This window comes from Sitodiplosis mosellana, unplaced genomic scaffold (genome assembly GCF_009176505.1).
Source record: "Sitodiplosis mosellana isolate CC-2019 unplaced genomic scaffold, AAFC_SMos_1.0 Smas_scaffold_2, whole genome shotgun sequence".
Classification (NCBI taxonomy): Eukaryota; Metazoa; Arthropoda; class Insecta; order Diptera; family Cecidomyiidae; genus Sitodiplosis; species Sitodiplosis mosellana.
The window spans coordinates 803,219-829,325 of NW_022595245.1; the positions used below are offsets into that span (position 1 = coordinate 803,219).

The 26,107-nt window shown below is 36.3% G+C and overlaps 2 protein-coding genes across 8 annotated transcripts; one reads left to right on the plus strand and one right to left on the minus strand.

The window, feature by feature from the left end:
• Positions 1-902: 902 nt before the first annotated feature.
• Positions 903-13,480, minus strand: LOC129565355 (forkhead box protein O-like). 7 transcript variants are annotated; one of them, XM_055440151.1, is made up of 5 exons: positions 13,179-13,480; positions 12,160-13,028; positions 2,173-2,593; positions 1,905-1,996; positions 903-1,454 (listed from the first exon to the last, which is right to left on the minus strand). In XM_055440151.1, the coding sequence occupies exons 3-5, from the start codon at positions 2,295-2,297 to the stop codon at positions 1,204-1,206; spliced, it is 468 nt and encodes a 155-aa protein (XP_055296126.1). In that variant the 5' UTR covers positions 2,298-2,593; positions 12,160-13,028; positions 13,179-13,480; the 3' UTR covers positions 903-1,203. The 7 variants fall into 7 exon arrangements, with proteins under 7 accessions (XP_055296126.1, XP_055296130.1, XP_055296131.1 ...); XM_055440155.1 differs by lacking the exon at positions 12,160-13,028; XM_055440156.1 differs by having other exon boundaries at positions 903-1,451; positions 12,160-13,480.
• A 2,441-nt stretch (positions 13,481-15,921) lies between these two features.
• Positions 15,922-25,573, plus strand: LOC129564917 (zinc finger protein 300-like). The gene is made up of 3 exons (XM_055439167.1): positions 15,922-16,005; positions 24,433-25,365; positions 25,508-25,573. Exons 1-3 carry the CDS (start codon positions 15,979-15,981, stop codon positions 25,571-25,573), a joined length of 1,026 nt encoding a protein of 341 aa, XP_055295142.1. The 5' UTR covers positions 15,922-15,978.
• Positions 25,574-26,107: the final 534 nt, after the last annotated feature.

Consider the following 26,107-nt stretch of genomic DNA (forward strand, 5'->3'; position numbering starts at 1 on the left):
AATCCAAGGGTTAGTGATAACATATATTGCAAAGAACGGAATGGCAAAAAAAATTATAACGTAAACTGAATGGCATTTGTGTGTATTAGCATCATTGGATTTGTTGTGGGCCACAAGCTCGTGACATTATTTCCTGGAATTTATACTTCAGGCGCACACACACAGACACACATATTTCACTCGATATCATCAGAATGAAAACGTTCGATCACATTACTTAAAGATGATACTCTTTCCACCGCAATATGTATCGAATAAGCCTCATACACACATAAAACTGGATATCTTTCATTCTCTTTCCACTTTTTTGTTCTTGATAAAATTGATTCTGATACAAAGTCCATACATACGAACACAATTCATAGTCGGTTGCTAAAATGAAATATGAAATATAATATCGACGGTGGCGTTTCATGCAGAGAATCATTTCAGCATAGATATTCAGTTTACAGCTGAATTCTCAGTAACTGAATGCAGTGACTGTTTGCTTCGATGTGAGTGAGCGGGCGCCGAAGGGCTTGCGACGAACAAATATATATGAAATATCTTCAAATATATTCAAATATGTCAAATATTTCAAATATTGAAGCATTATTTGTTTACAAAATGCATCTTGATATTTCGTATGTTTGACATATTTGGCTATATTTCAAATATTTCATATATCAACGATAATAAAATAAAATATAATGATTATTGGTTTGTTGTGTTTAGTTTTCTCTTCTCTCCTCTCTCACACGCATACTCACAATTGAGTGTAAACCAATGTATATGCACGTCTGCGCTTGAATGTAGAGCGTCCGCTTGAATGTAGAGCGATGCAAACAGTCACTGCATTCAGTTACTGAAAATTCAGTTGTAAACTGAATATCTATGCTGAAATGATTCTCTGGTTTCATGTTTTTTTCCTTCTTCTCTCGTGTGAAAAGAAACCTTCGCCACACTGCCACTTATGCGAAAATACCATTTTTAATATCGTCAAGACAACACGCATATTTTATGCGATGCGTAGTAAATTTTCAGGTAGGTCTTTCACACGCAGCCAAAACACAAATCTAACACGTATATTTGGAAATATATTCATATTCGACAAATCAATGGAGGAAGGTTTTACACCCGAATATTTTGCGTTTTGCCATAGAACTCCGTAGAAAAAAAAACCCGAATATTATAATAAAAAATAAAATGAAGCCATAAAGGAGCTTAACAATTTTTGTGACGACTACTCACCTTCCAGCCAGCGCTGCTGTTGGAGTCACCTTTGTCTTTGAAATAAGGAACATTTTGCACCATCCACTCATAAATCTGACTTAATGTTAATCTATTATCGACGGCTGAAGTGATTGCCTGCGTTATCAAATCGGCGTAGGATAAATTGCCCCACGCATTTCGACGTGATGAATTCTTCTTTTGTGCCGCCAAATTTGGTAATGTCACTTGCTGAGAATCATCTACTTTTGAATGTGAAAAAAAGAGCAAAGACGAAAATTAAATTAATCCACTGCCAATTTTGATAATATTTTCGATAAGAATATTATAGCTGAATGTGCTTTTCTTTTCCAACGTCATTCAAATATGTATTGTATGACATCGTACAAAAATATGTTTTTTTTTTTCAGACAATCGATTTGAACATTATTACGCAATGTTTTTGGTGAGTCGTGACGTGACGTAGACGACTTCAACTTAAAGCACATAAATAACTTCATTTCCCTCATAAATACGAAAATGAGCTATTTGATTTGCTACGTTGATTGGCAACACGTGAATGAATTCGAAACGACGAAGAAAAACATATTTTCATGCAACATTCGGCCAGATCTTATCACAAAACAGTGGAAAAACTGAATGAATTAACGGGGGACGTTATTAATGAGAGAAAGAGAAATATTGTTAACACGCACTTGTTGATAGCTGCTGATTACTGCATTTTTTACTCTCAGACTCATCAGGGTCGACAAAGTTTTCTGGTCGAGGTAAAGGCCATGTATTTGAACTGGAAATCGACATCGAAATGAAATAATTGAGCATTAGTATTTTATCAGTATATAAATACCAACCAATCAATGAATGAAATAATATGAATAAAAAAAAATGCAAACATTTTATCTAATCTAATCTCGGGAAATTACATGAATTCCCCTTGATTTGATCCATTTATACTCCACTTACCGTGCTCTTTGAAGCGGCTCAAATGATTCTTGCAGATCCGTCACCAGATCCATCGTTTGAATGCCATCGTTGGATATTGATTCAAGGCCATCGGGCGACGGCCATGTTGCATTAAACGAATCCATGCTGTAGCTTATCCTTTTTCTGGTGTCACGATCAACCAAACAATTTCGATTCACTTTCGTTTTTCTCAACTTTTTGTGTTCAACCCAAACAAAAATTTTTTTTTCACTTGTTACCCTCGTCTTATCACTATAAAAATATGTATGTGCGTTTTCCTTTTCACTTGGTTCCAATGTAATATAGAATTAAGGTTATTTTTATCCTGTTTTGTCACGAAATTATCGTATAAGGCATCGATTTTACTACCACGGTCTTTCACTGAGGCATATATCGTTTTCGCAATGCGTTTTCTGCTCTTCTGCAAATGAAGAATGAAAAAAAGCAACGAAAATTATATTTAGATAATAATTCAATAAATTTCATGTTGGTTTTTTAATTAAAATTCCTAAAATTAGCCTTCGATTGGTACTTTTTCTTCTGCAATTGATGCACAATGTAAATAATACAATAATTAAATAAGTCGAATATTCGACTGGAGTAATACACACACAAAAAGTCCTGTGCAACGCAAAGAAACCACAAATGTTCTTGTTCGGTGTGCTTGTGTTGATAATTTGTCTGTTTACGATTCTGGTTCTACTGTTTACTTCGTTGGTGAGCTCACAAATATAAACGTTTATAAATAAAAATGCAAAGTGAAGAGACTTGATTACTGTTCACAGCGTGTGAATGCACTAAGGAACTTTGAATAACATTGGTCAGGATCAAACCGATTTTAATGCGTCTGAATTTCACCTTTATTTTTCTGTTATTTTTTTGTTGTCGTAGCGTTTGTTGATGTTAATTCGCAAAACACAGATTGTTGAATACACAAATCCACGCTCAGGCTTCAACTTATAGACGCTCGTCATAAAATCATTTTATCACGGCTTATGTTCCTTTGAGCTGGGAGTGTAAGCGATTCAACCGGGACTTATTCGATATGACCGAATATCCATAAAAAGAAATGGTATAACTGTATCCAAATGTAATCTATTATCATGGAATTATATCCATGTCCTCCGTCCGCACAATTCAGTTTAATTTCAAAATGAAATCATACGGCTGTGCGTTATTCGAATGTAATGTAATTATGACTGTATGTCGTATGTGTCTGTGCGCGCATTTTTTTTGTATTTTTGTTGAAGTTTAGTTATCATTTGACCCCTTCGAAATGGAATTGATAAGAGTGAAGCGAATGATTTATTCAGCACTCTCCTTCAAATATTGATTTAAGTGTTGAATGATAGAAATTTCACTATCATAAAAGCGTCCGAATACAAGCTGATTCCATTTTAGACGCGTCAAATGATATCTTTTTAGAATTTAGAGCGATTATAGCGGTTTTGATCGCAGAAAATAGTAGGAAATAAAAAAAACAATCGGTACAAAATTTGTATAGCTCATCGACATACGACCGACAACATTGTTGGAAATTTTATTGAAATTTACGACCAGTGATGAGCGGCATAAGTTGAATAAAAAACACAACACATAACTAACACGTTTCGAACGATCATAATGTAGCAATAACATACGCACCAAAGAACCAATGCTGATAAAGGTTGACCTGATTTAAAATATTTATATATAAAACCTCGTCATTGGATCCTGCGTATTTCAGAGCGACGGCGACGACAACGGCCGAGAATGACAGAGTAAGAGACAGTGAGAAGCGAGCGAGAAACGCGGTTCGTGCATATACAATGTATTGCACAGTGGTAATATAGAAATGAGCCGTTCAGTTTAATGACTATTTAAGTTTTTACTTCGGATTTTGGGGGCATGTCGCACATTAATATTTATTGCTACACTTCTCGGAATCCAATCGCCGTAATTTATCAGAATGTAAATAAAAACAAGGCTATCAGATCTACTATATGAACTGTACGACGCGGCTGCTGATGGCGTCGTCATAAACGAGCCGATCATTGTTCAATTGTACAATTTTCTTTTTTCAAAGTATATCATTTGAAAGCAAAAGTAAATTTCAAATTAGTGTTCATTAAAATGCTATTAGTTCATTGAAAATGAGCAGAAGTGTTAAGTTCTGGTTATTACCACTAACAATCGTTTGAAGACGACAAAAGAATAGAGTTACGTTTTGATTATATAATCACTTTGATGCTGTGTCTGTGTGCGCGCGTGCTCTTAAAACCAAAATAGAGAAAAGTTCTTCGCACATTTTTGAGTAAATATCATAGTGTGGATCAGCAAATGTCAGCTCCGTCGTCAATATTGATGAGCTTTGTTTTGCTGATCGCGCACGAGTGCAAACCACTAGTGTAAACAAATCTGTTGTGATTGTATGACATAAATTGTGTTTGCGCTCGTATTTGTTTCGTCGATTCTCTCTCTTGCCACTTGCTCATTCGCCTCTTAAGAAGTAAACAAACAATCAAGCATACATTGACGCAGAAATTTTTTCGCGTCTGTAGCGCACCAAAACTGTGCATTTTATTATTATCATCTGATTCTGCGAGAAAACTGATTCAGTTTTTACTGAGATTCATTTCTTTCCCAATTACTGTGCGTAATTTCTGTTATTATTTTTTTTTCTTTTGAATCACAAACCTTTTTTCGATCACCAAAAATGAATCTGTGCTTCTTTGACTGCTGATATTGAACATGTGCCAAACAAATTGTGATTCAACCAACAGTCATTTTGGATTTTTCAATATTTTCAGCGTGAAACTGAGTCAGCTGCTTGATTCAATTACACGTGATTAGAAGTCATAATTTCGATTTCATTTTCAATACAATGTGATGGTTTTGGCTTTTTTTTCCATGTTCGGATTGAGCAGAAATTGACCTTTCACTAGCCATTAATAAGTAATTGAACGAGTTTCCTCCAACCATTATTGCATGTTCAGAGTACAATTGAAAAAATCAATAGAATCAAGGCTTTTGGTTTGGCGTTTACTTCTCTCTGTTTTTTTCTTCTTCGTGCAATTGGTTTTTATTATCTTCATCTAAAAATGAATATTCATTTTGAACTGACGCGTTTTCAGCGAGACGAACCGTCATTTGACACCTCGCAAAAGATGCGTCTAGACATGTGTAGAATCGCTTTTATTTTCAGCTGTGTTTATTTTGGCCGGTTTTCCTAGTGTCAAAGTCTGAAAGGTCAGTTGAATGTTTGTTGGAGGCTCTCACTCTCTAGCGCGAAAAAAAATCAATAAACGTTCCTTCTTCCGCATGGAATTTTTTTTCTCTCCTCTGTTCGCCCATTTGTTCAACCAAGAGATTGTAATATAAAATTGAGTTATAATGAAAACGAGTTACTGCCACTCAATAAATTCATTGGTTAATTATTTTCCATCGTATGATTGCCACGCACGAAAGAGATCGAAATAAAAAAACGCGAACTCATTCACAGATCAAAGACTGAACGAAAAAAAAACGCTATCGTAGTTTTACCTTGGTCGTTTGTGGCGTGTGAGCGTGCAAATGAAATCATCGGTCAGACAAATTTGACCAAAGCACACGATGACGACGGCAATGGCGGCCGCGACTTTACAAGTAATTTATTACCAGTGGCATTATTCGCAGCAAGTGTGTGTTTCATTAATGTGATTACATTCTAACATGTGAACCACATAGACACACACACAGACACCATAGGCAATATATATTCCCAGTATGATAAAAAAAAATTAGCCACATTAAACTGTCTATTTTACAAGTGAGCCGTGTCGCATTTGCTTTTAGCCCATGTGCTGTTGCCTCAATACTCATTTTTTTCCCTCTCATCGACGGAAAACGCTATTTCACAATTTCTGAACTGGCTATAAATGCAAACACACGAAATCGCGACTACATTTTTTTAGCAGTATCACTAGTTTTGCCACACAAAACTTTTACGGAATTTTCCGCTTTTGTTCCTACTTCTCTCGCAGTCCAACCAATCCATACTAGCACTGTATGTGCAATGTCGATGATGTGAATACGAAATGAACTGGTTCGAAATTGCGTGCTGAGCGCGCGCGCGCAACATTGCCCACTATCGATCTAGTGACATACATCGCATTAGCCTTTCTCTTTCGCAATATTAATCGAGCGCGTCAGCACATCTTTTAATGTGCATGTGAGATCGATTTTTTTTTCTTGGTTTTATGCGTGTTTTGATCGGGATTTTCCTTTCGAAGTCCGATAACAAAAAAAATTTGGGCAATTTTTTATTTTATTCCATATTAATGTTTAAAAGTTTTTTTGTTGTTTGGTATTTTGCGTTGCGATTCAATTTAGTTACGTCTTTTGGTTCTATTTCGACGTCAATCAATTAGATTTAATGACCTGAAAGGCGATCGTATTCTCTTTCATGTCATTAATATCATTAATATATACGACATATATTATCATTTATAGAGATTAACGAGGCATTCTCTCGCTCTGCTGTGTTTGTGTGTGCTTTTTTTCCCTCTTTTGATCGATTTTTTGACATTGTTCAATACAACGCGCGCACACCTCAATTCCATTCAGTAGGTATGGACAACACACCGAGCTAACATATTCATATGATTTCGTTTTTTTTTTATTTTTAGAATCGACGTATCGACGCAATGATAACTAAAAATAGCTCAACACGGCGGAATTCTCCTCTGAACTCTTGTCAATACTATATGATTAAATTTAACCAGCCATTGCGCTGATGAACGTGTTGAGTTACGTGTTTTTTCTCGCTATACTATGAAAATTTCGTCATATCAGAATGATCATTGTTTCACGGTCACATTGACATGAAAAAACCAAATTTGTGTCGTTGATTATTCCTCACATCTTTAAATCGCACAACACAAACCTGAAAAAAAAGAACAAAAAAACCGAACCGAATGAATTTTTACTTGAAACTGTCGCCGATACGACTGTCAATTCTTCTTCTTCAGCAACAGCAGCAGTGAGCTTTATTGCGTCGCTGAATTTACGGCCGCAAAATTTTCGAGTTCCGTCCAATGGGCTGTTGCGCGTGTTTAATTACACGGCTAAATGGTTGTATGCTTGGCCAAAGAAAGACTTGCAAGAAATTGTGCTAAAATGAATTGCGGTTTTCAACTGACCAGCCAAGAATGTGAAAACCAGAGTTTTTTCTTCTCTTTTCATGTTCTTTTAATGACCGCAAGCACTGCGTCGGAGATAATCCCAATTAACATTTTCGGTGCGGTTTGTATCGCCACAATGATCACAGATGAATTTATTTAATGGTTTCTATTTTCGACACTGAAAAATTCAACGCCGTAATGGACACCGTCAAAAAGTAAATCATTCAAACATTTTGACACACCACTTTTATCCTATTTTTAGACCAATAATATTCATCACGACATTTTGATTAGGGTTCGAAACAAATGTGTGTCATTGCCTGAACACGTGAACACCAAATGATATCAATTATCAACAGATGCCGATGATCACGTTTGCAAAAAGAAGAAAACACTCGTGAGCGAAAGAGATAGAAAGGCAAAGGGAAAAAGGGTGAAAAAAGAATGACAAAAACAAAAAAATACGTTAGGTGCTCAAGTTTAAACAGATAGTTACGATGAAAATGTGTTTGGAGTTAATTTCAATGTCGAGACTAGCAATTAATTTAGTGATGTGTTAGGTGTAAATTGTATATTTTTCTCAATTTCTAATTGAATTCAAATGAAATTTTTAAAATTACCATAATATTCTTAGAATATTTCTCCGAATTTGAATTGAAATTTTTGATAAAATGCCATTGAAATTTGAATTGATAATTCAAATGTATTTTTATCGAGAATTTGACGGTACTAATCAAGAACTAAAGTTCATATATATTCGATTCAGTTATCCAAAGAATGCAGAAGAATATTTACGGCGAATATGTGTTGGCAAAAACACGCAACAGAAGACGTGGCTTGCAGATAGTTTCAATTTAGCTATTTATTGTTATAATCAAACGTGTTGTACACTGAAAAAAGTTCACGTTAATTTTCCGTATCATCGGGGCCAATTTATCAATACCAACCGACAGAGTAATCATAAGACTCGGTCAATCGTGTGTTGGCTTCATTCAGCGTAATTACACTTAAATGATGGTTGAGCTAGGGCGTAATGAAAGGATATGGACAGATAGTTAAGAAATGTAAAAAATGCTCGAGGTGACGGACAAGAACCATGCGATAAGTTATAGTAATACGTAATAAGTAGAATCACATAACGATATAATTCCTATCTTTATATCGGATTGCCTTTTGACCTTGGCTTATGTCGTATAAACGAAACGATCACAGATTTTTATGGCAAAGTTACCAATGTGAATATTATTCCAAACGGTGAAAAAAGAAGAAGCGAGCGAGTGAGTGAGATACACATACCTAAGACAATGTAATACGTTATAACGCGACACGACGTGTGCCTGTGTATATGCTACGAGCATTTTCAATTCAATTGCTTAATGATATGACGCATTATAGTTAAAGTATGCTAATGCGAAATAGGCAGCGTAGTGTTTTTTTCGGTTCATTTGTGTTTAGTACGATTTAATTCTTCGTTCGAATGATGGCACGAGCTCGTTAAAACGGACGAAACATCCAGAATGAATTTTTACAAGCAAAAGATTATACGAATGTTGTGTGTTTGTGATTTCTTTTCGATTTCGGGGAACAACAGAGTCATTTGAACCGACAAAAATTAAATTCGCTTGTCATGATAACTCCGTTTTCTGTTTGTCCTACTGATACTACACACTGATTTGAAAATTATCAAAATGGAAAAATTTTAAGTGGCGTTTTTGTGTGTTTGTAAAAATAACTCCCAAAGCCCGAAATCTAACAAAATAAAAAACAATAAAAACTTCTTCGGATGGGTTCATTCACATGTTCGTGTGTGATACAAATGCATGCGAACAAATCCGAGCGAAAAAACTGTTTGTTTTGATTTTTCCACAGAAATCTTCTGCAGGCGTTCGTGGGCAAGAGAAAAAAAAAACACAGCCAAACGCTCCACTCGTCTTATGCTCACACACTAGGAATGAGTTTGAATTCGTGGAATTTTTTAAAATAAGACGAGAGAGATAATCGGCTTGCATGCGGAATCAATCCGCTCAATGTTATCATTAAATGTAATGATAATTTCGTTACACATTCGGTTGTGTGAGTGTGCGGTGCGCGCTCTTCTGCTATCACTTTCTGACGATACATTGTGACCAGTATCTTATCATACAACACGGTAATCCATCTAAAAATAGGCGTAGCTTTTCTTCGTGCGAAACGCTTCGTTTATATTTTTCCCTAAGAAATTGAAATTTTTCGTAATTTCTGAAGAATGTATTCGAGGTTTTCATGAGATTCTTCGAATTTCGTTGAGAATTTGCCTTGTACTCAAGTAGAGAATTACATGATTTTGTTGTTGTTGTTGGCCAAAAGACAAGTGACCTCTTGAATGCATATATTAAACATTTGTTTTGCCCCGTACACTTGAAATCTTTGCCAATTGTTTCAAATCCCTGAAATTTTTTTCAAGACGCGTTAATAATTTTCATTCAATGAGACTCAATGACTTTGCTTCGAAAAAAAATGCGTGTTGTGCTTCGCGCAAATTTGTGTTCAATTCATCAAAACAAATCATGCGCTGAGTGTGCCACGTCTTTGAACTGAACGCACCGACGACACGATTCACATGACAATTGATGATGAATGATGGTCAATTTTGTGGTGCGATCGCACGTCGCACACTCCATGAAAAATGACAACTCAATGATAGAGACAGAAACACACCGAGAATGTGCTGAAGCAGTAACCGTCGAGAAAAACGGATAATTTGCTCGAATTGAGCAAAATACGTAGTGAATAATGATTTTTGCAAAACTTAATAACACACCACGAACGAGGCGGAGATTCGGTGTAAGTCAGGCCAGTCAGCCAGCCAGCCAGTGACCGGCCACATTATTATGTTTATCATGTTAGCGTATTCCATTCGCTCTGTTTTGTTTCTCTGCTGCGGTTCAGATGATTCAATTCTATTTGCCAACAGTGCTGCGCACATTCGCATACGTGAAATGAGAAGACGAATCGAAACGAAGCGAGAGAGAGGAGGAAAAGCATATGAATGCAGAGTCGGGGCAGTCGAATATTGGTAGAATTATTTCAAACTGATCACTGGTTATCAAAACACGAAATGGTCGAAAATGAGCGAATGCAAACGTATAATCAAGAATGATAGCCGAAGAGAGCGCGTTGAATGCTTTTCGAACGAGTAAAAGAAATACTCAAATGCAGTAGCAAACGCTTGAAATGGCTTCAATTGATGGTTTTCAGCATTTTAATGCAGAACAATGTTTTCGTGATCGGCAAAGTTTTGCACTCGGTCGGTGTGCTTGTTCGATGTGATTGAGTGAGTGAGTGAATTCTTTTTCTTTCTTTCCTTCGTCTTCCCCCTCAGCGCATTTTTTTCTTTCGTTTTCTTTTCCATTTCACTTGGGCTACCATCCGATGCACATTTCACATACCAGCAGCTCACTTGATCATCATTATATGTTAGTCGAGGGAGAGAGCAGACAATCCCAAAGCCCATTCATTTCGATGAATCAGCGTGCGCTAACTTAACGGCACCGCATCTATTTTGCATAAATTAAAATGTCTAAATATTGATGAGTGTATGAGGAATTATTTATATCTAATCACACGCATGCAAATTTCATTAAGTCGGCGTTGAATTTTTTAATTGCTTCACGAAAACGAGGGATGAATATGCATTTGCTCTGAATTTGAACGGAACAGAGTCTGCTGTGTCTGCTGTGTCGATGCTAATTTCGCAATAGAATGTTTCATTTGAAGAGAGCGCGAGACACAATTTAATCACAACACATAATCTCTGAACGCCCATTAGACGTCGATTCCATTGGAATTTGTCGTACATGTGTGCCCACACACATTCACATCTCGGTCTATCACAGAAGAATCACGCGAGAAAATTGATGACAAATTATGTATTCGGTTCAAAAAATTCCTCTGGTCTCCAAAAAAAAATCCATTTTAGTATCGCATCATTTTATAGTATAGCACACATATATCGCCAAAAAGTTCACTTCGGAATGCAAGCATTTCGATTCTCATTTCGAACACTCCGATATATTAAAATATTGTATTTGTTTTCGTGTTTTGTTTTGATTCGATGCGGTTTGGTTTGTGTTTTTCTCTCTCTCTCTCTCTCTCTCTCTCTCTCCCCTCGTGTTGTTGTTATCAATGCATTGGGAACATATACATAGTTTTTATACACAAGCTTAGGGCGCGCATGAGTTTCTTTTTCCCGCACTTCAAAAAAATTGAGCATGTTAACAATGTGAGCAACACATGCATGTTGATACACACATTGAACGTAATTTTTTTTTTCGTTTGCTCGCCTTGGTTTTCATGACGTTATATTTCTTCTTCTTTATTTTGGTTCGTTCATTAATTTGCTAACTCTCTTGTTCGAGCTCATATTAGATCATACATATACACGATTCAGTAGAAAGCACACACCGAGAGCACGATGGCCGTACGGTCGTGTGAGTACGGAGATATTTTGAGTTTTAACCATTTCTCGATTGCCATATGCGAGTTCGCTGAGTGTCGCTCGAGTGAGAGAGAAAGAGAGACAAATTCAGAGAGCAACACGATGCGAATAGCGGGAATAAATGAGTTAGAACAGGCTAACGAACGAGCACGCGCGCGCGTGAGAGAGAAAAAACGAGATAGAGGGAGAGAGAGCGAGAGCGCGCCGTACGACGGCAAATCAGAAAGGCATAGTCTATATTTTTGTCATTTTTTCCTCAGTTTTCGTATATTCGTGTATGATACGAACAATCTCAATCTGCTTCTGCTTCTATCGAGGCAGCAAAAAAAAGTTTTTTTTATTCAGAATGGCGTGTATCGGTTTGCTTACGTTTCTTTCGTTCGTTCGTTCTCTGTGTTCTTTTTGTCGCCTCTCTTTTTGACGTTCGTTCACAATCGCATTACTTGACGCTCTTCTCTCCGGTGCCGTTGCCTCAGCCGTGTATATATATATACATATATATATAATTTCTGCTACGTCGTTTTTATTTAATAAAAATTCACAACACACGCGAAGATATTTCGTTCGATTTTTTTTTCTTCGTTTTCTGCCTTTTTTTCACAGCGTTTTATTATTGTTGTTGTATTTCTGCTGGTGTTGTTATTATTGTTATTATTTATATTTCTTTAGCTGGATTTTAATGTGCTTTGGTCAAACTGGCTACTACATAAAATACACACTCTATCGTTGATAGTTTTTTTTGTAGGAAGCGAACAAATTTGTTAAAATCTTCTTTTTTTTCGCAATGTGTCTATTATCGCAGTGTATCTCTTTGTCAGCCAGTCGCGCTGTTTTCAATATTGCTATCTGTATATACTTTTTTCTTCTTCTTCTTCACTCTTCAGTTATATAGCTGATGTCGTCGATGGAAATTTTTCACGATTCGCTTTTTTTTCCTCCTCTGCTGAACTCAACTCGTTTCTTGATGGGAAAAAATTATGTCACTTGTTTGATTTTTGATTTGATTCGATCGATTCTTTCTTGTTTGTAACTCAACACACGTTTTTTTTCTTTTGCGTATTTAGTTATTTAAACGCACCTCAAAACAGAAAGTTTTTTTTTTTGTTCACTCAATAGAGCACATAACCAATGTTTCAACCAATCAACGAACGAATGGGAAAAAAATCGCGCCCGATCGATGTATTCACCAAAATAAAAATCGAGAAAGAATGGTGTGGAAGATTGATGCGGAGAGACAACTTTTTTAAAAAAAAAGAAATAAAAATACAAAAAGGCAAAACGAATTTTTTCTTGAGCGAGAAATATAAAAACAACGAGTTGATATAAACGATTATTATTTAAAGAAATTTCGCGCTACGACCTCGTGGCGACATTACAAAAATACACACCACTATCAATATATATGCGAGTGTGTAAATAACACCGAGCGAGAGATATATAAATGTATTCCTTCGTTCGCCTTCTTCTGTTTTATTATATTTCTGCTATGCTTCTCGTTTGATACGGTACTTCGTTTTTTCCTTCTTTTTTTATTATTTCGCGGAGAGCGTTTCACGCGCAGTGTGTTCACAAGCCGGATGTAGACGTAAGACTAACTAAACCAAATACACATTTTCTACGGTTTGGTATACAAAAATTGTACAACTTTTTCCGCTGTGCCAAGCGCTGTGCCGTTTTCGTCATCGTTTTTACATCGGTACGGTCGCGCCACTAAAACGTCTTACGTACTGCGTTACGCAAACAAATAAGCTCTTCATTCATTCACATCTATACATACACACACACACACACACAGAGAGAGAGAGAGAGAGAGAGAGAGAGAGAGAGAGAGAGAGAGAGAAGGAGAGATAGAGCGGGAGCGGGAGCGAAATCCATACGATATGTATATGTGTGCTTGTATGGTACTCGTGAACATGCTTTCGACTGCGATACACGAGCGAATACTTTCGAAGCGCGAGCGACGTAACGTATGAGTATGTATGGAGAGACGCAACGATAAAAAGCACTGGAACGACGGAGAGAACCAATTGGACATACTTCAAACACCAAAACCATGTACAACTGACCAAGTACGACGATCAAGCGGATTTGGCCTCACAACACTCCGCAAAAACATTATTCATTCTCTCACATTCTCATTCAAACACACACGCCGCACTCATATACACTCATATACACACACTCGACGTTGTGTCGTATCTTGACAGATTGTGTGTTCGACACGGTATTAGTGTATTCATACAGACAACACAGTGTTCAGTGATGTGATAATAATTTGAAGCTTTATTGCGTTTAAACGCTAGACAAGTGCACTACTCTCAAACGAGAATTTAGCAATAACATTGAAAAGAGCGAAAAAAAAAAACGGTCCCAGTGTGCGTTGATATTTTAACTACCTTATGTTCTTTTGGTCCACAACGCTCCTGATGCTCACAACAAAGAAATATGAGCTACATTCGCAATTGAATCAAATGGAGAGCTGCACAAAAAAGCTACTACAATCATAGTGGTCGCCAAAGTCTAATGAATATTCTTGAATGTCGCATATAAACGTGTAACCTGAATTGGCGCGTATGCATGTGCTTGTCTATGTATGATGGAAAATTATCAATTGACGGGCATTAGTGCCACTATCGAGATTCTTGCCTAACGCGAAAACGATACCATATCAACTCATGAGCGAGCGAACCGTGCGCACGAAAGACAGACACACAACGAAGGCCCCAGAGGAAAAAGAAAACATATACAATGAGCGCTTGCGACTGACACAACAGTGTGTGAGTGCGATGATCGAACTGTTAACTTATGTTCAAAGTTAAATTATTATAAATGAGCTTATCGGGGAATAAAGAGAGTGAGAGAGAGAGAGAGCGAACTGCGTCGCACATCGAACTATATACATTGTATGTGTGTGTGTGTGTGTGTATGTCGTAAGTTCGTAGTCGTCGACATCAATACCGCGTGTGTAATTGAATAATAATGTGGAGTCGATTTGATTAGTTTCAATTTCGATTCGATTTGATTGGACTGGGCCACTCCGTATGAGCCAAAATGAATAAATAAAACATTTTTTTCCATTCTGTCCATTACAACATTTTCATTTCAGTTCACATCTATGTAAATTGATGAAGCATTTGCTGTGTATCTCTCGTTCTCGGCCTTTTGGAAAAATTTGACCGCCACACACACACACACACATTCATAAAGCACCAAAAATAAGAGAGACAGCCATGAAGAGGCAACGAGAGAGATAAGGACAGAAAATCGTTGCCTTCAAATTCGAAATGATAATAAATTCTTTATTTTCGTGTTTCTATCTTCACTGCTTTATCACTGTTTTCGGTCACAAGAACTATCCATATCGCATTTTATCAAATTCGAATGCTATCAGTCCGAATGTTATCAATATACCAAATAAACTACCACAACGAAAAGAACGAATTGAAAAGGCTCTTGAACGAAAAAAAAGAAACCAATTCCAAAGCACAACGATTAGCGTTGAGTGGCAGTAATTGTAGAATGTTCACTCGGTTGGTATAAAATCATCGATGATTTATGAAATGTTATCGCAATTAGGACAATGTAGGTAAAGTTTTGGAATGAACGAAACGATGTATGAAATTGAAGAGGGAAAAATTTTTTCGGGCTGTAATGAAATATTAACAGAGTACTATACGGTATATTTCGTCTTTTACATCGTGAGTGCGTAATCTCGAAGTAAATGCATACCGATATACAACATTCTTCTAGTTGATTAAATTCAACTCACGGTTCAGCCTCTGACCAATGCACGATTGAATTTACCATGGCGCACCAGTAAATAGAACGAAAAAGAAGAAAGACAACGAGAAATGTATTGTATGAATGGTATATCTTTCGAGTAGTTGAACCCATACTAATTCCTTTTAGCTGGTTATTTAATTGGTGCTTAAATCAGTATCGTTGATATTTTTTGTATGGCAAGTGGTGTGCAGTGCAGATGTGCGCATTGCATTCGAAAGAGGAGAACAGAAAAAAACTTTGCATTTTACGTACTTTCAACCGTGATTCTCGCGCGCTCTTTACGTTCGCACGCAATTTACATATATGACGTATGAACAAAAGAGCCTTTTCTCAAAAGAAAAAAAAATCCATCTGTTCATTCCTTCACTTCTGGGACATCTCATTCAATTCAAGCGATGAACAGTGATGATCAACATTGTTGTCTGTGTGAATGTAAGTAGCGGAGGAAATGAATTCGATTTGATCTTAGATTCATGAGAATAATCGTCTTGTTTGATAATAATCTGGCTTTTTTGCACACATATCATCACGAGAACGAGACAAAGTGAACGAGAACAGGAGGAAAAGAGCCAGAGGAGGACGGTTCAAAGGGGAGTGAAACACAACACGAAGGAATGATAGAGTGAGAGGTTTAGAGCAGTGGCAAAAGGCAAGAGGGAGAAATATATAGAAATAGCAAGCAAAAAAATTGCATGTAAACCGGCCAACGTTTTTCAGCAAGTGATTTGAAACTTTTTTTCTGTTTATTCATTGCTCATTATAGAGATCATGCTATCTATTTATTTATGTTTGATCTTGAACGAGTTTAAATTGTGTGTGCGTTGGTTGCGCCGGTTTTATTTTTGCTATGTCAATAGAAAATATATTCGATTATCTCTTGGCTAGGTAGGTAAGCCGTTGATAAAACAGATGCTAATGAATATAAGAAAAAAAAAAATTATTATCAAGTCAATAGAAAAATGTACGATAATTTTTGGTGCTTAAGTATCTATTCGGTATACTTGACACAACTGGGGCAAAAGTCAAACATTTCAGTCTACTCCCTCCCTCTGTTTATCTCTTGCTCGTACCATCCTTCGATCTTTTCGGGTGTGCTGCATTTCACACCGCAATTTCTAAAAAAAAAACACAACAGCCAACCCGAAAAGAATTATTCTAATTTATTGGTCTTTAGCCAGAATCAATCCAATTAGAACCAGTTTGTGTTTCATAATTCTTAGCCGATTATTATATAAATTAACCCGCTTCTGTTATTTTTTTTTTTCATTCATTCTATATCTTTGTTGAAGGGGAATATACAGCTGAAATGAAATTTAATTTGAGAGAATAAAAGATTGAGCAAAAAAGGCATGGAAATCAAACCCAACATGAAAAAAATGAAGAAAAAAAAAATGATAAAAATTCCGGCAAAATTAGAAAGAAAAAAAAGAAAAATGATTGTGATTGCGTAGCATTCAAATTCCTAATCTGTTTCTTCTATATTTTAACACGAAATTGATTTTGTACAAATTCCTGCCGAAAATCGTAAGCAGTATTTTGAATTGACGATTCAAATATGCCCACGTACGAGAGAGCGAGCAAAATCAAATTAAAATATTTTCTACTTAAATGATATTCATACATAAACACACATCGAGTGACGGAGTGAGTAAAAATTTGTTCCGCTCGCTACTCGCTACATACACGAATGAACGAACGAACAAAAATATAACATCGTAAAACGCACACATAATTGCTTACTTGATCAATTATTGACGTGCAAATGTGACGAACGCGTGTAATTCAAACATTATCCAAGTTTGAATGAACGAAAGAAACGAGTGAGTGAGCGAACCAGAAGAGGAGAAAAAAGCATAATACTAATAGTATGCAAAGGAATTGTATGGTATGTGCGCGAATAGACTTTTAAACCAATACACTGAACCAAATGATTTGGAGGTCATTTAAATATTGAATGCGAACATTAGAATATGTTGCTGAAGCAATACAGTCGAAGTGAACTGAAAGAGGATTGCGCTTATACATTTTCAATACTCTCGTGCTCATTTCGTTTCGGGGGGGTCGATACATACGCACTACGTTTATCTTGACATACAATTTGAATATGATTGAAATGTGCTGCGTTGTTTAGGTTTTTTTTTAGCGCGTTAAATGTTTCCGTTCTTTGAAAAGGAAGTACAGACAATACACGCTTTGACTGTCCCGATGCTTTTATTTGTGCGCAGAGAGTTCGCCGTTCATTCAAACTTGATATAAGCGATTGTCGTGAATTTATTCTTTGCCATTCATTGCATTGGGCGGAACGCATAATAGCGTGGAATCAAGACAAAGGAAATGCACGAAGAAAGAGGAATAGAGAGAAACTGGCATGTGATTGTCTGGTCCATATTTTCCAAACCGCGTGCATATGACATAAAAAAAATATGCGCGCATACAAAAAATAGCCCATAAAATTCTCATGATGTGCACAAAATGCATTAAAAATCGTTATAAGATTTATGAGTGTGGTATGCCGCCAGATCGCTCTACAATCCAATTTTACAATCGACATGACGAACGCACAAATGCTCACGCAGCATTGAATAGCATGCAATACTCGGCGCATACGGGCAATTTTAGCACTCGTGCGATTGACAAGTTTGTATATTATAGTCAATGTTGTCGTTTGCAACAATGTACAAATAGAATTTCATTATTTACGGAGACATGCCTCCGTGCAACGCAGACGATCCTTCTTTCTCTCGCTCCCTATTTAAATCTCTTTGCTGCTCCGTTTCGTCTGTTCCAATTGGTTGATCTCTCTCTCTCTCTCTCTCTCTCTCTCTCTCTCTCTCTCTCTCTTTCCCTTTGTCGCTTTTGCGGTTGCCGCGTATTTGAAATGGTCACATTCAGAACTGGTCACATTTTTTCGATAACAATCACAGTTGATCCAGATATTTTTTTTTCTTCGTTCAGTCCGCGATGCATTTTACTGTACAATATGCGATATCAATCATGAATGTTAAATTGATTTGTTGCGTACAATTGGCAAGCAAAACTTTTTATTCGATGAGTCAATCCACTTAATCTTGTGGATTTAAATGCGCAGCATTTCTCTTCATTTGATTCGCAAAAAATATGAAGAAGTAGAAACAAAAAGATAGATATCGTCGAATCATGTAATGTGATTTTCCTAGAATCGATTTGGAATGAGATAAATTTATTTTTGCCCTGAACGCAGAGAGCCGCAGTAGCAGCAAGCGTTGCTTGATTGTTCGAGTGTTACCATTTATTTTTGTGATCGCTCTATCTTTCGCACCGCGCAAAACAGAGTGAGTGAAATCAGGTGGCATGTGTGGCGAGTTGAAACGCTATATATGTAAATGGCGTTTTGCGCATCGGGATGTTGCGTGCGTGAGTCCGAGAGTAACGCAAACGGAGGGTAATCAAAAACGATGACGGATCGAGAGCGATAGAATGAGAGATAACAGGAATGAAAAAACGAGATAGAGATGGATCAGAAAACGCAAACTAATTTCTCTACTTAGCTTAACTTTGTGTAGCACAGTATTTTACTACGCAGTTTCAGTCGACTGCGTTCGTAGCGTAAATATTTCGCCTGAATATATCTAAACTGATATAGTAAATAAATAAAAAAATGCTTAGTTGTGACGTCTGTATTTATCTTTCGTTATTCGCATTCGTCCACATGCCTCAGATATTTGCTCATTAATAGATCGTTATCGCTTCACAATTTTCATAGATATTTCGATCGAATTTCTTCCATCAGTTCATTCAAATAAAGCAGTTTGTGTTGCTTTTTTGCCCTCTGTTTTCATTCGAACACATTTCGTAATGTCGAGGTTGGAATTTTTTTTACAATCATTATCTCATTTCTGTTTTACTACTTTCCAAATATGTTTTTTTATGAGTGTGATTTTGGCTAAAAACAGCACCCAATTTGAGTTTTGCACGAATTCCGCGGAAAAAACAAGCCTAACACAGTCGAAACAGTCTTCCCTTTTTTTGTTATTCTCGTTTTCTTTGTGTGTAAACAAATGTGATGATGACAATTTTTTCTCACTTGAGTTCTCACTCGCTGGAACAAATCGCTTCGATTCAGACAACAAAAACGCGCCGTCTGCGGTTTGGGCCGTGTGTAGACTTCGTTTACAATTCATTGAACATTCCATTCACAGTTAATTTCTGTGTATATCATTTGTTCAAACCAAACATTGCGTTCAGACGATACAAACGAAAGTGTTTTTGAAACGTGCAATTTTTGCGTTTATCAGTGATCAAGTTCGAATTGGCCCCAATTGTCGCTATGATCGCTGATGCGTTTGTTGCAATTGAACGTGAATCGATGGATTTCATAATCGATTTGAGCACATTTTGTGATCATTTTTTTTCTTAGTTAGTGCAGAGCATTCGACGTTGCTGTGTATGAGACGATGCCAACCGTGTATGACGATGCATACATACAGATTGTATGACGGCATTTTACTCCCCTTAAAATATAAATTCGTAAGGAAAAAGAGTAATTTGTATTCTCTCGCATCGTCGTCCAATGATTGTGTGTATGCGTGACCTCCTCAAACCTTTTCTGTCGCTGTGTCGTTTCACACATTTTCGGTTATATTTTTTTCCATTCTCTGCCGTTTGCGTTTCACATAAACATTTCGTCAAAAAGCTGTTTTGTATTTTCTTTCCACACCATATACTCTACATCCCATGTTTTTTTTTCTTGTCCCAATGAAGAGAGTCGCGCTAAAACCACGTCGCATTTACACATAATTTCCACGTTTGCTGAAGAATGAACGAATAAACAACGCATTGTCGTGTTGAATGTGATTCCGATTTGCAAATGGTTATTTTTCAATGCATTCGGTTAATTAAAAAGAAAACCCATTTCCAGACTTATGCTTCCACAATTTCAATATGCGTCACTTATTACGAATGTTATTGCAACGACGAAGCAAATGTACAAACATTGCATGTGTGTACGCTATAGCCACGTAATTTGTGTGTTTTTGTTTCTTCGTCGTCGTCGTTGGAACAGATGAACACGTGCGTCGCGGAGATTTTCTTCCGTACTTCCACGGCAATGTTTATGTTCACTGTCACTCCATCTCACTCTCTCTCTGTCTCTGTCTCTTTCGCAAAAGTATTGTTATTATTCCCGTTTCTATTTTATCACTCGAAGCGCGCTGATTGTATTTTTTTCTTCACTGTTTTCGTTTTGTTCTGTACTTACATTTGCGCCTATATTTGTATAGAGGTTTGATTTACTGCCTGTTTTTCATTTTTTTTTTCTTCAAATAGTTTGACTGCATTCAGATTCAACTCATTCAAAACTCGTGCAATCACAAAATCATCCGTGTTAATCGCACAGCGGAACCATTAAGAACTTTATTAGTGCGAAATAGAGATTTTAGTTTCCTTTTTCGATTAAAAAATGTTTTTTACTATCACGATTTTTCTACAATATTTTTTCTGTGGACGCAGATAAAAATGATTTTCCAAATGTCACGGGAGTAAAACAAACGAATCAAGCTGTAATATCGACTAGGCCTTTTTTCCGGCCATGACAATGAGACGGCAAATACCGGCCGATTGTGAATGTGGATAGAAACTCATGGTCACACACAGAATTTGCTGACTAACTGAAGATTTGTTCAAATAATTTTAATTGGTTTCATAAGCAAAATATTCCATGTCAAGTTTAAGGCTAGACATATGCAAAGAAGTGCTTTTGTTAGGCTTCATAAATCAATATTTTAACTCATATAACGTATCCAACCTTTTGCCATAGCTATCGTTGCACTTATGTTGCTGTTGTAGTTATCAACATTTTGTTCATTATTCAATCGTACGATGCAATGAATTTCATTAAGTAAGCCGTTATGCGCCCTTTTGAAACTACTTCACAATAGTTGTGATGCAGTTTTTGTACAACTTCCTATCAGTTTTCGTCGAAAATTTGCTTTATAAACAAATTATTTCGGCAAACATGTTAACAGATGCGATAATAGTGATTCATTGCATCATTTGCACTTATTTGGAAAAGGTCAATGTGTTCAACTGTCAACAATATGTCAAAACTATGCACAGACCAGATTAAATTCTTTCACATTGAATATAACAATGTTGGTCTAACTGTTGAGAAAAAATGACTCGAATGTTCAAAGTCGACTCAGCAAAACAAATTGTTAGCATAACTTATTGGTTTTACTTTTAACTTTTTTGTTTTGTTTTCAAAAGGTTGACCAAAATGATTTTAGCAAAATGTGGTACAAAGATGAAAATTCTTGAATATTTATCATTTTGTTTCCGATTTTAACAAGAAATTGTCAATAAATATCAGTTTTTCTATGCTTTATCGATAATATTACAGTATCCAATTTAGAAAATATTCATTTTAATACAACATGCGAAAATTATGAGGATAAAATCAAATCCACCTACAAATTCAAAACACTCCCCCGAAAACAGGAAAATTTTTCTGATTTTTTTTTTAGAAAACTCTCTGAAAATTCAATTAAAATTTAATATTTTCTTTTTAGCTCTTTAATTTCTTTCTCGTAAAATTTTTAGTTTGGAATAGAAATTTAGGTTTTCCTATTTCGACTTTATTGGTATCATTCACAACATCAATCAATCAGTTTTTAGGAAGTAATTTTTCTTGATTCATTTCATCCAAAGCAACATAAATTGATTCATTTACGTATTTCATGAAAAAATACTCTGCATCCAATCGTATCGGAATGTTCAATTTTACACCTGAAACCGATATGAACATTTTGATGCTTCTTCGCCGTTGGCTGATATTTACAGTTGTGTTCGTGAGATTAGAAATGAGTGTGAAAAAGGGTCAGTAGGCGTCGATATGTTTTATTAACTTAAGTACTCAACACAAATCCAAATAGCAGGCTTTTGTGTAAACGAAAAAGTGATTAGCGCAGATCAGGATCGACACGTGAATCCTTGATTTACTTTGCTTAATGGTACATAAAGATGGATATAAAGATTAAATGCCGAGGTGGCAAATGCGCTTTCTCTGTCTGATGCATCAGAGATGTGTCATATTGGCAATACGATGGAAAATTTGCGAAAGTAGTCATTGTACGAATATTAAAATGTCTAATAAATCTAATCGTTTAAAAACACAATCCAAACACATTACAAAATCATAGTCTCAAAGTGGGCAGAGCTAAAAGAGATGAAAATGAATGCTTCCATAAAACTTAATATTCCTTTGGTATGTGGGTTGAATTTCGTGGGACGGTGTGACGGAAATGCGGTTGAAGGAAAGTTCAAGAAAAAAAATTATTCTCACATCATAATTTCGCGTATCTTAATTGCATATACGTCTTTTCCTGAGGTGAAGCCAAATAGATGAAAAGTAAGTATTTGATGCCTTGTAAATTGTCTCCGCTTGTGTCAAATGCTCCCAATTAAAACTTTTGAAGTTTAAAATTCAAAAAATCATAGTTTAATTATTATGGCAAAAGCTGTCCAATGGATGCATTATGTTTTGCAATTGCATTGCCATTTCAGAGATCATTTTGAAGCATTCCATATTCACATCAATTCAACAAAACATGTAATTAAATTTGTGAATCAATTTGAATCACCAAAAAGTTCCTGTTTTCAGTGAGGTTAGGTTTTTTTTATGTTGAAATCCAAGTCCGTAAGTGTGAAACGAAATGTCTCGGTTTTAGTTGGCACTTTCACGCTCGATATTCAAATCAAACGGGGGTCTTCCCTTCAGTAGCGCAATCGACGAGATATGAAAATGCGAAGAAATCCGATATGATTCAATCGAAAATGACTTGTATTCTTTTTAACATATCATTATTTCAATAAAATTCAACTAAATAAATGTTTCCATTTAGATTTAGCGCATTTGTACCGACACTTCCTATATTATTTGCAACGTCCGTGAAGCATGCGGATTCTTGATACTCATTTGTTTATATTTCAACATAAACATAACAATTGAGTGTGTCGTTGTTTGACATTCCGTTCTATGATGTTTTTTTTAAATTTCACATGTGAAAGTGAATGCGCAAGTTTGATCTGTGTTCAACGATATTTTTTTTGCATTTTCCTTAGATGCAATCACCCAAATTTTTATTTAAATTCAAACTGCTTATGATTTTCAATCATCTACCCTGTTTCATTGTCATCGATAATAATTATTTATTCATTCAGTTCGCATAAGTGGTAACTAATATTGGCTGCTTAGTTCCGTATTTCTCTACTCAAATAGGTTGCATTCATAGAGTATTGAGAATAGTCCAATTATCACGTATTTTTTTGAATTATAATGACAAAATGATAATAGCGGTCAACTAAAATTTGAATCTGTAAAAAATACCAGGATTTTAACGGACGTTTTCGAATTGAACAATAAATTTCCTCAAAAATAGCCACTGGAGACTAAGTGTATACGATTGGCGTTGTTGCCAACTTAGCGAAATGTCAAAGGCAAGCAATCGTTTGCATCGCATCATCGATGCTGTGGGTTCTGTTCTACTGAGCTTGCTATTTTCCAGTGGGTCTCAGAAAGAGGCAGACATTTTGAAGACAATACGCGGAAAAAACTATTTAAATTTCAACAGAAAAAAGGCAAGGGCAGACGTAAGTTATGAATATTTTCCATTTATTCCGAAGTTGGGATTAGGATTTTGGAAATCGTCGTAATAAAAAAAAAGTCACAAATCAAAAAAAAATATTCGTTTGAAGAAACATAGCATTAAATACACCTAAAAGTGTGCGCAGTGTGCACATTTAGTGTGCGTTAACCACGTGTTTTGCATTGAGATGATTCATTTGTTAATGTTGTACATTTGATGTTTCTTTTGAATTTAACAGATAATGAACCCGTTCAGAGGTGTTTCTGGTAGGCGGTGTAAGCGCAAGTCAAAGTTGACAAAGGTAGAAATCAAACAAGAGCCTGTCATTAAGCAAGAATGCGACAAAGAAGGTGTCATTGATGTACCAAGGCCAAGAGTTGCTGGAAGATATCGTGCGATGTACGAAGGACCAGTTGACTTTGCATGTGACTTCGATGGGATAAAGGATGAAATCAAATGCGAGGAAGAAAAAACGGGCAACGGAAAGGAGTCGACATCATGTGATCGACCGAATGAGAACGTCGCAAATGGTGATGATAACGAGATGAGTGGCGTAGTCGATGTTCAACCACCGCAACCAGTTGGCAGTGGGAGGAAAAGGAATGGAAATGCTAAAAAACAAAACAAGCGCACGATTCCCAGGAATAAAGAGAAAAAAATGCAAAAGAAGCACAAATGTGAAGTGTGCGATCATATGACGCTCAGTAAGTCTAACCTCCTAACACACTTACGAATTCACACTGGAGAGAAGCCATTTCAATGTGATGTTTGTTCGAATACCTTTTCACGAAAATATAATTTGATTCGTCATAAGAAAACGCACGGCCAATTCCGTTGCACAAAATGTAATCAAGGTTTTGAACGAGAATCGGTTACGATCAACCATGAACGATGTTGTAATCCGCGCCAATTCGAATGCGAAATTTGCGGACATAAGGCAAAGCAAAAAATAAATTTGACTTATCATATGCGGATTCACACAGGAGCAAAGCCGTTCGAGTGTTCAATTTGTTTCAAGGCGTTTACAAAGAAGAGCCATCTACAAAGCCATTCAATAACTCACTTGGCTGAACTGCCGAATGCTTGTTCCAAATGTGATCGACGATTCGCCACTCCAGAAGAGGAGCAAACACACGAAACGCGCTGTCAACGAATTCGATTGGCATGTAAGGTGTGTCATTACAAAACTATACGCAAGGATCATTTGATACTGCACATGCAATCGAAACACGGAGCCGAAAGATCGATCAAATATGGAATTTGTAGCAAAGAATTCGTCCAACGAATTAACCTAAATCAACATTTGTCAACAGGACACAGCGATCAGTTCCCGTTTGAATGCTCCAAATGCTTCGGCGGATATGCAACCGAAGGTATAAAAAATGGACATGAAGAAAGCTGTCGCCACCGACAGTATCGATGCCACTTGTGTAAAGAGCATTGTCGAAAAATCGATAGATTGAAGATTCACATGCGAACAAATCACACTGGAGAGAGGATTCCATGCAAACTATGCAAAGTAAGCTTTGTCAGAAAAGGTAATGCCGATCAACACATGAAGACCGTTCACCGCTTGAAGAAATAACCAATAACTCATCCCATGGATTTATTAAAAAAGTAGTCAATTGTTTATGTATCCTTCAAACAGATAGAATAATTGAACTCGGAAGTAATTCATCTCCAGAATTTGAAATGCATTTTCGATTTTTTTAATGCAACCAATTCATAAACTTTTAGATTGAAACTCCCTTTTTGAATGAAATAAAACAGAAATAAATTGAAATGGGCACAAAACAAGGAAAAATGTTGGCTTTTATTTCCGACGTTATTTTTCCAGTAACTTCCTCGATGAAGCAACGAAACAAATATGTCTTCAAAATGTTCCCTTGGCGATTTTTATGCCACTTTTTTTA

What these genes read in the sequence shown, in the direction of transcription:
- LOC129565355 (XM_055440155.1), bottom strand. Translation starts at nt 2,297, where the DNA reads ATGGATTCGTTTAATGCAACATGGCCGTCGCCCGATGGCCTTGAATCA. An exon ending in GAGCCGCTTCAAAGAGCACG is followed by an intron (nt 1,997 to 2,172) that starts GTAAGTGGAGTA and finishes GTCGATTTCCAG; the next exon opens with TTCAAATACATGGCCTTTAC. An exon ending in TAATCAGCAGCTATCAACAA is followed by an intron (nt 1,455 to 1,904) that starts GTGCGTGTTAAC and finishes CACATTCAAAAG; the next exon opens with TAGATGATTCTCAGCAAGTG.
- LOC129564917 (XM_055439167.1), top strand. Translation starts at nt 15,979, where the DNA reads ATGATCAACATTGTTGTCTGTGTGAAT. An exon ending in ACATTGTTGTCTGTGTGAAT is followed by an intron (nt 16,006 to 24,432) that starts GTAAGTAGCGGA and finishes TGAATTTAACAG; the next exon opens with ATAATGAACCCGTTCAGAGG. An exon ending in GAATTCGATTGGCATGTAAG is followed by an intron (nt 25,366 to 25,507) that starts GTGTGTCATTAC and finishes ATTTGTCAACAG; the next exon opens with GACACAGCGATCAGTTCCCG.